Below are 14735 nucleotides of genomic sequence, written 5' to 3'. Positions count from 1 at the left end.
CTAGACTGAACATGCTCAAATCCTGAGGTTGGTTGATATCCCCCAGAAGTTCGGTGAGGATTCCCTTGGTCGGTGAAATTAGAATTATGGGCTTGGTAGGGAACTTGATGTTTGTAAGAGGTGGCATTCATGGGTGGAACCTCATGTTGGGTTGGTGGCATTTGTTTAGGCGGCTGGTTAACCAATGGTTGGTGCTTATCCGGAGGATCCATGATTGTTGGAGGTGTGTAGTTGGGCGGAAGGCCATATTGTGGCCATTGGACCTCTGGAGGGTCAACATGTTGGTCGGGATTGTTAAGATGTAGAGTTAATGGTTGTGCTGGGGCTGGGGTAAAGCCAGGTGGATACGCAGGAGAGGTTGATGATTCTCCTCTAGCTACTGGAGGGGTCCCTTCCATGTTTTTCACTTGTATAGATTGTAACATCTCTATAATTTGGGCCATTTGTTCCTTCAGTTGATTGATATCATTTCTCATTTCTTCGTTGCGTTCCTCCATCTCATCCATGATCTTGGCCTGAGAGCGTGTTCTATAACGATGCCGAGGAAACACTTTGTTTTTTTGCTTTATTGCAAATGAGTACAAAGTAAATTTTTATGAGTATAAAAGAAAAAAGAAGACACAAATTATTATTATTATTATTATTATTATTATTATTATTTATTTAATTTTTTTTTTGAAAATATTGGTTTTGTATTCAAATTAAAGAGTGATTCCCCATATCTTAACGCTAGAGGCAAAATCTCTTAGGTTATACAACGGTTGACACTTATTTCAAGGGAGCATTCACTCCTCAATGGATAAGGTCATCTTACTAGCAATGCAGCAGTACGAACCACATTTTCAAACAAGGATCAATCATTTCAAGATCAAAATGTGATTAACAATCACTCAAGGGAGAATTCTCTCCTCAATAAATGATGTCTAAAACAAGTTATCAAGTCAAATGTGCTATTATTTTAGCACATTTATCCTAATACTCTTGCTTAACACTGATGCATTGCTCGTATGATTTTGAATCCCCTCCATATTGAATACTATCAATTATTTTAAGGTTTAAAAGAAAAGAAAAAAATGAGATGAAGACTTAATTAAAATGTGACTTACTATGCCCCTAATATGCATGTATGCATGACTTTTTATCATCTATCCTTTATTTATTAAAAAAATTATTTTAGGCAAGAAAAACAACCTAAAAAATTGATATTGGATATAAATTTATGATGCATGAATGTATAACATATTTTTTTTGTTAGTATGAACATATATCAAAAGAGGGATAGAGAGTACTGCGATGTGACCTATTACGGTAAACCTAGGGAAGGAAAATTTCTAAGGTTAACACCCTACTTTGGAAGGTCGTTAAGTCCACCTATTAGTGCATGGTTTTGTGGGTGGATCTAAAAACTTCTCAAGAATTATTGGTCCCCAGGTTGCCCTTATCATATAAATAAGGACCTAGCGCATGAACCAATCACAAGTAGGGAACATACCCTCTCAATATGATTAACCCATGCTACTAGTAACAACCTGAGTAGTGACTCAACAACGGTCAAGTGAGCATCAAGCCCCTCAATAACAGTCATCAAGCCACTTTCTCTTCTATGCTCGCACAGGCTCGGGTATAGAGCCCAAAGTGTGTGAGGTACAAGTGTTAGTGGGAGTAGAGATGCAAATAAAATAAATAAAACTATAATTTAAACTTAAATTCAAACAACACATGCGTAGCAAACAAAAATAACAAAACAAATAAATAAATAAAAAATAAAATAAAAGGAAAGGGAAAAAAAATTAATATTTATAAATTCATAATTTTGCGCAATTAATTTAATAAGGCCTGACTCTCAAACATCCCCAGTGGAGTCGCCATCTGTCGTAACCGGGATCACGACGGGATGACGCTAACATTTTTATATTCAATGGAGCCGCCACCAATATTTTAATTTAAGGGAAAAACATTGGAAAACCCTTTAAAGGATAATCTTTAAAATTAAAGTTGGGTTCGGGAGTCGATTACGTGTAGGGAAGGTATTAGCACCCTACAACGCCCGTAAAAACAGTACCTTTAATTAATTGCGCAAAATTATATAAATTTATAAACATTTATTTTATTCCTCGAAAGTGTGTATACATACATATATCTTTTTTTTTTTAATATGAGAGATGTTTCTTTTGTATTTTTTTTTATTAAAAAAAATCATGAGGATTTAGGTTAGCACATGGCTAATCAATAAACCCTCCCAATAACATGAAAGATAGAATTACTATTCAATCAATGTTATTGATTTTTATTTGTTGATAATAAAATAGGCTTAAAGGAGAGTTTAAGCTAGCAAATGACTAGTCATTAAACTCTCAGGACCTAATAATGTTAAAGATAAAAATGTTATTCAATTAACATTATTATTGGTCGCATATTAAATATTTTTATAAATAACAATATTAAAGGCAACAAATCATATTTATTATGTACAAACAATAAATAAAAATAAATAAATAAACAAAAAATAAATAAACAAATAAATAAAATAAACAAATAAATAAAAGAAAAAAAAAAGTTAAGAAAAGAACGATACCAAATGAATTGAATCTTCGAATATGATGATCAAGAAGGTGCTTTTTGGCTACCTTTCACACTACAGAGGTGTCTCACAGATCTTAAGAAATACAAAAGAGAGGGGGAAGAGAGAGAGAAAAAAATTTCGAGCTCTGAAGAGTACTGGACGAAATTTTTCGGGGCCCCTAAAAACTGTGCCCCAGACGTCTATTTATAGACTTCGGGAAGGGGTCCAGAACGGCCCGTTCCAAAATCGGAACGGCCGTTCTGGACATGGCCGTTGTGTGAAAAATTCGTATACTGGAACGGCCCGTTCTGAAATCAGAACGGCCCGTTCCAGTATTGAGAATAACACCCAATTTTTTTGACCGGAACAGCCTTGGAACGCCCCGTTCCAGATGCAGGAACGGCCCGTTCCTTTTTAGGAACGGCCGTTCCAATATTGGAACGACCCGTTCCAATTTTGGAACAGCCCGTTCCAAATTAGGGTTTTTGGCCTTTTTGGAGCCTTAGAACGGCCCGTTCTGGACCTTAGAACGGCCGTTCTGGACCTTGGAATGGCCCGTTCCGATTCTGGAACGGCCCGTTCCGGGCCCAAAAAATACTTAATTTGTGCTTTTGGACCCTCTAAAGTCCTGTCTTCTTGTCGGCATGTTTCGGGAGCTCTTTCCCTTCATAGTAGATGTCTATTTCATCACTTTTGTGAGTCCGGATAAAATTGATTATTCACAATATGTAAGAGGGGAAGATAAGGAGGAGTATGTTAAGAAGTAATCTAACAAAAATTATAATCTCATTTTTCTTTATATAAATTAAAGATAAAACCTGCTAAGATATATTTTTTAGAAGAAAGAAAAGGACAAATTCATATATATTATAAAAATAAATAAGTGAATATAAGACACCCCAACCGACACACACGTCATGCATGCCGTTTCTGACCATCGATCTCTTTATGTAAAAGACGCGTTGCTTCCTTTTAGCACACACTTCCACCCCAAAGATCATACTTGACGTTTTTTAGCATTAATCTCCGTAATGCCGAGTAAAACACGACATTGCTTCCTTTTCCTTATCAGACAAATTTTGTTTTGTACTCCTGATATTCTTTTTTTCTTCTAAGCTCTTTGATTGAATAATAATAATAATAATAAACACGTGACGAAGGTCAACAAAAGATCCAAGTAACAACATTAATTGATTTTATGGTAAAATACATTGACTAGCCATGTTGTATATTCTAGAATTAATGTGCATGTTGTGTGTTCAAGTCTTCCATGGACTGACTCGACTCATACTGAGGAGTTTGGGGACTTTTTTCCTATTTTTACCTAGTCATGTGCTCTTGATTGTATGTTGGGTTGGTTCTATGTTTCACGTCTTATCTTATGTATTTATCAACAAATTCTTTGGAATTCACAAGAAATAAAAAAAATTGATTTAGTTAGCCGTTCTCATAATGAAGGTGAAGGCAACACCAACTCCAGAAGAGAATGACACAATAACAACACTCTATGAAGCATCAATAAATGGCTGTGTGAGTACCTTAAATTCACTGATCCAAAGGAAACCTCTTATTCTGAATAGAGTTTCACTCTCTCCCTTCAGTGAAACCCCATTACACATAGCATCTTTACTCGGACATTTGGAATTCTGTGAGGTTCTTCTTAAAAGAAAACCAAGTTTAGCTAGTGAAGCTGACTCTGAAGGACGTTTCCCTCTTCATCTGGCTTGTGCTGAAGGCAACACTGAGGTTGTGAAAGCTCTTTTGCTCACAAATTCAGATGCTTGCTTTGCTCTGGACAAAGATGACATGCTTCCTCTCCACTTGGCTGCAATGAGAGGACGCATAAGAGCTATTCAGGAGTTGTCCAGAGCCAGGCCAGAGTCCATTTATCACATCATTGATAATGATGATGGCTCTGTTCTGCACTTGTGTGTTAGGTATAACCATTTGGAGGCCTTGAAATTCCTTGTACAATCAGCAACAATGAACCAAGAGTTCCTGCTTGCCAAAGACAAAGAGGGTAACACAATTCTGCATTTAGCAGTGAAGCTCAAACAAATTAAGGTACCATATAGTATCTTAGGCGTGCTTAGATAAATTAAACACATTTCATTCATGAATTAGACTTGGAAGTTCATTAAAATAAGTTAAAACAAGCTTAAACTAATTACATATTTCAAATGGCATCTTCCAAACTACAAAGCGTGTAGATTAACCGGTGTAAAATTGTTCTAATTTAACCAGAACTTTCAAGTTCAAATTATAAATATACAACTGATTTAATTACTTGGAGAAAGAATTTTGCTGCCTATAGTAATCTTACTCTGTTCAAATAGAATCTTCTCTACGGTGGAAGATACACATCCTTAAAAAAAATGGTCTCCTCTTAATGTCTCATTAGTGTTACCTACTTCATGACTTGTTTAAGTGAAGCATGACTTGAGAGTAAAATCCAATATTTCTTTTTGTTTGAATAGTCTCGTTGTGTTGGGTGAAACTAACAATAGTAATTTTCTCCCTATATAATTTTGCAGACCATAAAATACCTACTTATGCTACCCGAAATGAGAACAGCAGTCAATGCTTTAAACAAGGCAGGTTTAACAGCTTTGGAGATGTTGGAGAGCTGTCCAAGAGATTTCATAAGCCTTAAAATTGAAGACATGTTAAATGAGGCTGGCGTACTTCAAACACACACTAGTACTGCACAACAAGGGTCATCATCAGCAACACAAAGCATAGCTACTCTAGCAGAATCACCATCACACGAATCCAAGGAAAGCAAAATCTGGAAGACACTATGGTTCAAGTACATGCAATGCCGTAGTAACTGGATAGAGGAGAAACGTGGGAGCTTGATGGTGGTGGCGACAGTAATTGCCACCATGACTTTTGAGTCAGTAGTAAGCCCACCAGGTGGGGTGTGGCAAGAAGACACCTCAACCGGTGGACTAAACTGCACCAGTTATGGCACATGCAAAGCAGGCACTGCAGTTTTAGCATATGATTCGCCACACGTGTTTCTAAAATTCACGACCTTCAACACTATCTCTTTCTTTTGCTCTCTCTGTGTGGTGGTGCTGCTTATTAGCGGACTTCGCCTCGACAACAAGCCCATGATGTGGATATTGATCATTGCTTTGTTCTCAGCACTCACGTCCATGGGGCACACGTACGTTTGGGCACAGCGCTTGGTGACCCCACATAACATTGTTCATCATGTTCGAAGGATGAGTTTACCTTTGTCCATAACTGGGGTAATCATACCTGTGGTGGTTTTTTTGTTTCACGTTCTTCACTTAGTCATCTTCTTCGTGAAGAAGTGGGAAAAGAAGTCGTTGCCCAGCTCAAAGCGCCTACCCGTCTTCATCGGTTCGGATTGACTTTAGCACCAAAAAATACATAAGCAAATTTATACCAGTGTCAAATGCTGTATAGGAGACTATTTTATTACTTTTTCTTGTCAATTGTTCCACGCTAATTTGATTCGTTAGATATTTATTTTTAGTTTGATAGATTTCTCAATCCGTCTGTATCTCAAAGAAGAATTCTCATTTTGTGCACTCCCTTTAATATTTATATAGGAAGCATACAAGATCTTGTGTTAAAAAAGTTATATATATACATACCACTGGCACTAACTTATTTTTAAGAAACTACCGCTAAAATATTGCTCCAATCCTGCTGCATACATAGCAAAGAATTAACAGAACAGTTGACAGTAAGGCAAAAAACTGCTCTGGTATGAACATTTTAAGTCAACGATAATAATTTTGCAATATCCTCCCCAAAAAGTCATACATGCCGTTTTTGACCATCGATCTCATTAATGCTAAGTAAAACACCACGTTGCTTCCTATTCCTTATCGGCCGAATTTTGTTTGGTTCTCCTGTTACTCTCTTTTTAAAATTTTCCGAGTTCTTTGATTGGATAATAAACATTTGTGGAAGATCAACAAAAGCCAAAGTATCCATATTAATTGATTTCATTAGTTGTTCCAACTATGGAGGTGAAGGCAAAACCAACTCTAGAAGATGACACAATAACAACACTCTACGAAGCATCACTGAATGGCTGTGTGAGTACCTTAAACGCAATGATCCAGAGGAACCCTTTTATTCTGAACAGAGTTTCACTCTCTTCCTTCAGTGAAACTCCATTACACATAGCATCTTTGCTTGGCCATTTGGAATTCTGTGAGGTTCTTCTTAACAGTAAACCCAGTTTAGCTAGTGAAGCTGACTCTGAAGGTCGTTTCCCTCTTCATCTGGCTTCTGCTGAAGGCCACACTGAGGTTGTGAAGGCTCTTTTGCTTACAAACCCAAATGTTTGCTTTGCTCTGGACAAAGATGACAGGATTCCTCTCCACTTAGCTGCAATGAGGGGACGAATAGGAGCTATTCAGGAGTTGACCAGAGCCAGACCTGACTCCATTCATCAGATCTTTGATGATGGTTCTGTTTTGCATTTGTGTGTTAGGTATAATCATTTGGAGGCCTTGAAATTCCTTGTGCAATCAGCAACAAGCAACCAACAGTTTCTGCTTGCCAAAGACAAAGAGGGTAACACAGTTCTGCATTTAGCAGTGAGGCTAAAACAAATTAAGGTACCATTTAGTAACTAAGGATTGTTTAGACGAGTAGTTTAATATGCATCAAAAAATGAGTAGTTTAGTTAAAACACATTCAATAAATTCTTATCATATAAGAGTTCATTCATGAGCTTGAGAAGCTTAATAGAATAAGTTAAAAGAAAGCTTAAACTAATTTCTTAACTTCAGATAAGCTCTCCCAAGTGTCTCATTAGTGTTTACTAGCTTTCTAATATTTAAGTAACTCAAGTGAAACATGATTTGAGACTATAAGATCATTTCTAAGGGAAATTGCTTACGGATTCTTAGACTTGAGAACTAGTTTTTAATTTTTATGCAATTTTTTCATTGGTACAATTGCTGTGACAGTTCTTATATAAATATAATTACTTGTATAAACATCAATTCTTATTAGTTCTTAGTTGTGAAACAGTAGTATGACTCATTTTAAGTTCTTATGGATCACATGGTTCAAGATAAAATTTGTTAAAATTCTTAAATTGCATTGTACATTGTAATGCCCATCAAAAGTGAATTAAGCAACTCCACCATGATTGTACTATTGAAGATGTTCTAAATGTCATATTTCCGGCTGTTTGAATAGTGTGACTGTGTTGGGGGAAACAATAGTAATTCGTTTTTCTGTAATTTTGCAGACCATAAAATACTTACTTATGCTACCCGAAAAGAGAATAGCAGCTACTGCTTTAAATAATGCAGGTTTGACAGCTATGGAGGTATTGGAGCGCTGTCCAAGAGATTTTATTAGCCTAAAAATTGAAGACATGTTACTTGAAGCTGGAGTTCAAACAGGAACTACACAAGGATCATCATCACCAAGCATCATTAGTCAAACAGAACCACTATCACAACAATCCAAGAGAAGCAAAATCTGGGAGACATTATGGTTAAAATACTTGCAATATCAAAGTAATTGGATAGAAGAGAAACGGGGGACATTGATGGTGGTGGCGACTGTAATTGCCACCATGACTTTTCAGTCAGCAATAAGTCCACCAGGTGGGGTTTGGCAAGAAGACACATCAAGTGGTGGACTCAACTGCACTACTTATGGCATTTGTAAAGCAGGGACTGCAATTTTAGCTTATGATTGGCCACGTGGGTTTCTAAAGTTCATGACCTTCAACACTACTTCTTTCTTTTCCTCTCTTTGTGTGGTGCTGCTGCTCATTAGCGGGTTTCGCCTTGAGAATAAGCTCATGATGTGGATCTTGACCGTGGCTATGACCTCGGCGCTCACATTCATGGGGCTCACATACTTTTGGGCACAGAGCTTGGTGACCCCCGATCACATTGTTGATGAAGTTAATAGGATGGGAGTTCCTTTGTCTATAGTTTGGGTAGTCATACTTCTAGTGGTTGGTTTGTTTCATGTGCTTCACTTAGTCTTCTGGGCAAAGAAGTGGAAGAAGAAGCTGATGCATAGCTCAAAGCGCTTGCCCGCAATAGTTGGTCCACTTTGAGTGAGATTTACCAATTTGAGTGTACGACACAGTAATTCTTGTATATTTCGTAAGAGAAATAAGATTGTGACAAATAATAATTGTGATCGGATATAATCATCACATGAAAGCTAAAAAATAGTAAACCAGCTAAGCTGTATGCGGTATGCCCATTAGATTAAACAAATCATATTTTGATCGATCATTTGTGTTAAAAAAAATATAAACAACTACGGTGGGCAGTTTGTTTGTAATTAAGCACCCTTATTGTTCAAATGAATGAAAGTCTAGCAAAAAGGTATTCCTTTATAACAAGAGATTTTGGAAAACTATTCCAGATATTTGGAATTGAAATGAAAATAAAAGGCCTTTGATCTCAGGATTATACTTCATACTTGGTCTTCACGGCTTTATTTACTATTTACAACAATCCTGTAAACAAGTTGAATACTCTAGCAGGAACAATCAAGCAAACAAAGGTACTACTTAGCAATTTTAAAAAATGTAGAGATAAATTCACTTCGAGCCAATAAATTGAGAACATTTTCAGAAAAATAAGCAACAAAAAACATTTTCTTTTGCTTCCTGACAAAAGTAGTAGGACAAATACTTTAAACAAGACGGGTCTATCTCACAACCCCCACCATCATTTCAGTGAGCCAGGGTCTCGTTCAAGGAGAAACAACTAGAGCAGCACCTGAATTCTGAGCAGGTGTCTAGTAATGCCACGTGAAGATCGAGTAAACGTTAATGGTGGTAGCTATTGTGATGGTAATTTAATTTGCTACCGTAACTACATTATAATCATCAATAAAACACCTGGTGGAGTTGGAGAACAGAGTTTTGTAATTAATTATCTAAATTGCAATGATTATAAGTTAAAACACGCACTATAGTTTTTCATAACAGCAGCCATCAGGTCTCTACGCTATACTTGGTAAAAAAAAATTAATCGATCATGTTTGTTCTACAACTAATGCAAATCAAACTGATCTCTCGAGCTATAAATTTCAGAAAATTATGATCAGATTGTCCCCCTCCAAGAGTTTAACCACCAGATTCTTATCATCAATTGTGCTAAATAATTTAACTGCAGTAGGTACTTTCTCTATAAGCATGCATACCTCTTTAACATGAATAAAAAAGGCAGAAGGCTATGAGCTCCACTATAATGGAATACGGAACAATTTCCAAAATCAATGAAACTGAAAGAAAAGATATATATTGAATTAAAATGAGTCATAGTTGAGATTCAAAGCCCCCAAAAGGCAAGTGACATTTGTTCGCGTAATATGAATGAATTCACATTTGTTTGCATAAAGAACATAAGACAGGGGGAGGGGTGGGAAAGAGAAGCGGGAATAATAGAGGATACATTTTCACATATACAGCCCTTCCGGCACCCCTTCTTTCTTCTTAAACATCACTTTATCCTTGGCTTTCTTAAAGTCGGCATGAGTCACCTGAACAAGACAAAAAAACATAGTGAGAAGATATCATAATTGGAGGGATAAATGCTATAAATGATATACAATTCAAACCAACGACAATATTGAACAAATGTATACAAAAGAAAACTTTGATAGGTGATAAACTTGGATTTACTTCAATAACATACAAATTTGACCCAAGTGTATACCATCTTACCAATGAGATGTTCTCCCATTCCATGGTCAGAACAAGCCAAATCAAGGGCTAACAAAAACACTTATGACCCAACAATGATGGACCACCTACTGGAAACAAACCCATCATCTTTTTTTTGACACTCAGATTAATCTACCAGTTGGGAAAATACTCAGTGGCAAAGTATAATCTTTCACCAAAAAAAAAAAAAAAGCTCGTTTGGTGCTTTACAGAGGTAACAAAGAGTACTTCCATAATATAACTATAAATTAAAATTTGAAACAATTTGCTAACCTAATCTAATTGATATAAATTAATTATCTGGCACTTATGTATTTCATCTGTTCAAATGTTACCAGTAAACTGATGGATTTCATTCACTAAAACACTACTTGTACGGAAAATAGTTGGACCTATAATATCTACTTTCTGTCTACATTCATACGCAAGATTTTCATTTCCTCCACAAGATTTCGTGCATTGCATCCCCCTCCACTTTATTCCTGCCACTCATCCTCTATTAGTGCATGTTTTCAAACCTATAAATGTTTAACATTGGAGAAATCCACCTATGCAATAGTTTTACTTGGATTAATATATTTGGGCCATATTAAATGAGCTTGTCAAAACTAGCATCTTCCAAACAGCAATGGAGTACTATTATATTATATAAACAATAGAGCCATGAAGAGATATCTTACCTTCATTCGGCGTTCTCTTAGAGCAAGTAAACCAGCTTCAGTACATATTGCCTTTATATCAGCTCCAGAGAATTCATCTTTAGTCATAACAAATTCTTCCAAGTTTACATCATCAGCTAATGTCATCCTCGATGTATGTATCTTAATTCCAAAGAATGAGAACAATTAGGTGGATGATTGAACAGAGTATGCATATTAAGATATCACATAGAATCAACAGAAACAACATAGTGTGATTGGATTAATTTTTTCAGGAAAATAATTGTTACTTTTAGCAGCTTCCTAATAGCACATTTTAGAAAAAAAAACAAGTATTTCCCATAATTAATCATTTGTTTAAGCTTTAAAAAAAAAAAAGTAAATCTGTGTAAATAGCCTTTTTTTATATCATTTTTTTCCCAGAATCTACCATGTGTGTTTGGATTAGCTTATTTGGAAGAAACAATAACTTATTTAGTAACAACTGAGTTTTTAAAAAAAAGTAATTGTTTCACATAATTTATGTTTCAAAGCAGGTTATATTCTTATAGATCAGAGAAAAGCAATAAAACAGCATTTTATTTATTTTTTCTTTTTTAAAAAACTACACAATTATTACAAATTTTTAAACATATTTTAATTAAAAAAATAACTTCTCAAAAAAAAAAAAAAGAGAAAAATGGACCACACTGCTAAGTTTTCCCAAACACATGCCTTCACAATAGTCATGCCTACCTGGAAAATGCGTCTCCTTGTTTTGATATCAGGAAGAGGAAATTCTATCTTCCTGTCAATTCGACCAGGTCGTAGCAAAGCTGGATCAAGACTTTCAATTCTGTTGGTTGCTAGAATCACTTTTACATCTCCTCTTGAATCAAAACCATCTAACTGGTTCAGCAACTCTAACATGGTCCTTTGAATTTCACGTTCTCCACCTGAGTGAGCATCATACCTGTAAAACACATTTACAAGTAAGCTCATGAATGTGGGAAAATAATCCTAAGAGCTCATAGAGTGATACAAGACATCACTCTTCCACAACCATCCAACCTTCATGGCTGCTAAATTTGGGGTTCAAATTACCTCTTTGTACCAACTGCATCAATTTCATCAATGAATACAATAGAAGGAGAAAGATCATCCGCAACTCTGAAAAGTTCCCTCACTAGTTTTGGGCCATCTCCCAAGTATTTTTGTATCAATTCACTACCAACGACACGTAAGAATGTTGCTGATGTTGAGTTTGCCACAGCCTGAATGTACAAAAGGCATTGTCTTAGACCTAACTGATGGTGCATATGTGATTGTGTATTACATTACGAGCAATAACAATATATAGAATTACATATATATATATATATAGAGAGAGAGAGAGAGAGGGAGCGAGAGAGAGAGAGACCATACAGTATGACACACAGTTCAGATAATGCTTATAACTAAACAAGTCAAATGTTATATCCAGTAAAGATCAAACAGGGCTGGGCATGTGTGAGGGATACACAATCTGCTGAGCTGGCCAAGTTAGTTAGGGTAGCTATCTTTATAGGAGAGTGAAGAAAGCAGGTAGAGAGTATTGGGTTTTAGTGGCAGACAAAGAGGTGTTTGGCTCAGGTAGTGGTAGTTGAATTGTAATCCTTTGGTTTTCTGAATTCCAATAATACAATCACCATCAGTAATTCTGGGTTTGCATTCTGTTTTTCCTACTGGAATCCATCAAAGCCACAGACAAATAGCTGGCAAATAACAAGAGAATTCCTGAAAGTAACATTATAAACAACGCAGACACAGACAACGATTTCCACACAGTATAGACAAGGAAATCACACAAATCTCATTTTGTCCATATACATTAGACAAGCATTCAAAACTCCATAGACCATTGACTTATCATGGGGCATTCTCAGCACTCCAGCATAAGGTGGTGTTTGGTACTGGGAATCTCTTATTCCAAAACTAAATCTCTTTCCTGGCAATGACATTCCTGGAAATGGGATTACAAGGAAAAATTATAAAATATGATTAATTATTATTCAACTTTTTTCGAATAATAACATGTTAATGGTCAATAACTAAGAGAAAGTTTAGTAACTTTACAGGCAATTACCACAAGAAAGTTTTATTCCCACTTATTCACAAGTTAACACTATCGAGAAACTTTTAAGTCTAGGAAATATATTTATTCTTTTCTACCAAAATGGGAAACTTTTATTAACATGTCACTTTCCCAGGAGTTTAAAATATTTCTTAAACCAATTGTCACCTAAAGGTAAAGGTAGTAAATAGGAGAAAATGAGATACAGTAAAGGAGTTACTAAAACTCAATTCCAACAGCCCTATAAGAAGCAAAAATAAATGCAAACCTTCGCAAGCAAGGTCTTCCCAGTTCCAGGTTCTCCATATAATATGACCCCCTTTGGAGGCTTGATACCAATGTCTTCATATAGCTCAGGATGCGTCAGGGGTAGCTCAACTGCTTCTTTAATTTCCTGTATCTGGGCATCTAAACCACCAATGTCAGCATAAGATTCCAGAGGAGCCTTCTCAACCTTCATGACAGATACCATTGGATCAACTTCATCTTGAAGAAGCCCAACAACAGAAAGAACCTGATAAAAATAAAAATAAAAATATCATTACATAACCAGCATCTAACCAAAACCACATGACCCATGCCAAGAGGTGACTAATTCAATTAAACATACAACAATTTAGTCAACCACATTCTTTTCAGGTTCAGATACATAATCTAAATCCCTCAACCAATTACCACCAAACCTACAAAAGGTTTAAAATCCAACGAGATATCCAACATACGAAACTTCATATTATAATTCCTTTGTCACAAAATTAGTGTAAGCTTCACGCACTCAGTCGAACCAGGAATTATCATCGATCAAAATACGCCAAACCCTAACCCTAGGCAAATAGGCAATTAGGTATTTCCAATAATCTCACACATTCGCTTCAGAAACCACCATGATAAAGGAGTAAAACCTTATTATGCATCAAGATAGCACAACCAGGCTCCAACTGATCCTTATCGACGAAAGACAAGATTCCAACGTAGTACTCAGGTCCCACGGAGGAGGAAACAATGGCGTGATTCTCGTCGATGAGCTCTTCGAGGTTACCGACGCTCATCGGAGAGCCTCGAAGATCATCGACCTTAGATCTATCTTCCTCGGCCTTCTCCTCCTGAGGCTTGAGGCGCTCCTGATTCGCGACGAACTCCTCCTCCATCAAGAGGTAGTCCTTGATTCGCTCCAGCTTCAGCAGCCTCAGCTTGCACTTCGTCACCGGAGTCACCGTCGGCAGACGCGCCGCCGCCTCCGGTCCCTTCTGCTTCCGCTGTTTCCGCCCCACGCGCGCCGGCGGAGCCGCCGGCTCGAACTTCTTCTCCTTCTTGTCGCCGCCATCCGGCTTCCGATCGCCCTGGCGGTTCATGCCGCCCGGAGTTCCTTGACCCATGGATTCCCAAATTCAGACGAGTAAGCCTTCGCAGTTGGCACGCAGAGAAACGATGATTTTGTGATGCTGTGTTTACCAATGTATTGTGTATATAGTCTATAGTCCACACTAATACGTCAAATTATTATTTCGTAAAATTAAGTTTTCTAAATTATAAAATGTGAAAATCTTTAAAGTCATTCTAATTTTATTATTTATTATGATTTTAATATCTCCAAATTTGAATTCTTTTGTGCATATTAATATTATTATTTTATAAAATTTAAAATAAAAATAATTAGAAAGGATATTTTTAGATCTTTTAGGCTAAAGAAAATCACACTATCACAAGTGAAATCAATAT

General features: G+C 36.4%; 3 protein-coding genes across 3 annotated transcripts; 2 read left to right on the top strand and 1 right to left on the bottom strand.

Annotated features, from left to right (window-relative positions):
* Positions 1-3792: 3792 nt before the first annotated feature.
* On the top strand, positions 3793-6193 carry LOC109818133 (uncharacterized). Its single transcript, XM_020383536.3, has 2 exons — positions 3793-4627; positions 5098-6193. The coding sequence occupies exons 1-2, from the start codon at positions 4016-4018 to the stop codon at positions 5944-5946; spliced, it is 1461 nt and encodes a 486-aa protein (XP_020239125.1). The 5' UTR covers positions 3793-4015; the 3' UTR covers positions 5947-6193.
* Positions 6194-6379: 186 nt separating this feature from the next.
* LOC109818130 (uncharacterized) lies at positions 6380-8725 on the top strand. Its single transcript, XM_020383534.3, has 2 exons — positions 6380-7170; positions 7812-8725. Exons 1-2 carry the CDS (start codon positions 6568-6570, stop codon positions 8637-8639), a joined length of 1431 nt encoding a protein of 476 aa, XP_020239123.1. The 5' UTR covers positions 6380-6567; the 3' UTR covers positions 8640-8725.
* Positions 8726-9818: 1093 nt separating this feature from the next.
* On the bottom strand, positions 9819-14470 carry LOC109818114 (26S proteasome regulatory subunit 4 homolog A). Its single transcript, XM_020383516.3, has 6 exons — positions 13919-14470; positions 13285-13530; positions 12008-12177; positions 11660-11876; positions 10946-11086; positions 9819-10081 (listed from the first exon to the last, which is right to left on the bottom strand). The coding sequence occupies exons 1-6, from the start codon at positions 14390-14392 to the stop codon at positions 9998-10000; spliced, it is 1332 nt and encodes a 443-aa protein (XP_020239105.1). The 5' UTR covers positions 14393-14470; the 3' UTR covers positions 9819-9997.
* Between the last annotated feature and the right edge of the window lie 265 nt (positions 14471-14735).

This window comes from Cajanus cajan, chromosome 7, assembly GCF_000230855.2.
Source record: "Cajanus cajan strain Asha chromosome 7, NIPB_CcT2T_4, whole genome shotgun sequence".
Lineage (NCBI taxonomy): Eukaryota > Viridiplantae > Streptophyta > Magnoliopsida > Fabales > Fabaceae > Cajanus > Cajanus cajan.
Note: the sequence above shows the minus strand (reverse complement) of the source record. Positions and strands in the feature narration are given on the sequence as shown.

Coding starts and splice junctions, on each gene's coding strand:
- LOC109818133 (XM_020383536.3), top strand. CDS start 4,016: ATGAAGGTGAAGGCAACACCAACTCCAGAAGAGAATGACACAATAACA. Junction 4,628..5,097: donor TGAAGCTCAAACAAATTAAG/GTACCATATAGT, acceptor ATAATTTTGCAG/ACCATAAAATACCTACTTAT.
- LOC109818130 (XM_020383534.3), top strand. CDS start 6,568: ATGGAGGTGAAGGCAAAACCAACTCTAGAAGATGACACAATAACAACA. Junction 7,171..7,811: donor TGAGGCTAAAACAAATTAAG/GTACCATTTAGT, acceptor GTAATTTTGCAG/ACCATAAAATACTTACTTAT.
- LOC109818114 (XM_020383516.3), bottom strand. CDS start 14,392: ATGGGTCAAGGAACTCCGGGCGGCATGAACCGCCAGGGCGATCGGAAG. Junction 11,877..12,007: donor GATGCAGTTGGTACAAAGAG/GTAATTTGAACC, acceptor TGTGTTTTACAG/GTATGATGCTCACTCAGGTG. Junction 10,082..10,945: donor TAAGAGAACGCCGAATGAAG/GTAAGATATCTC, acceptor TGTCTTGTTCAG/GTGACTCATGCCGACTTTAA.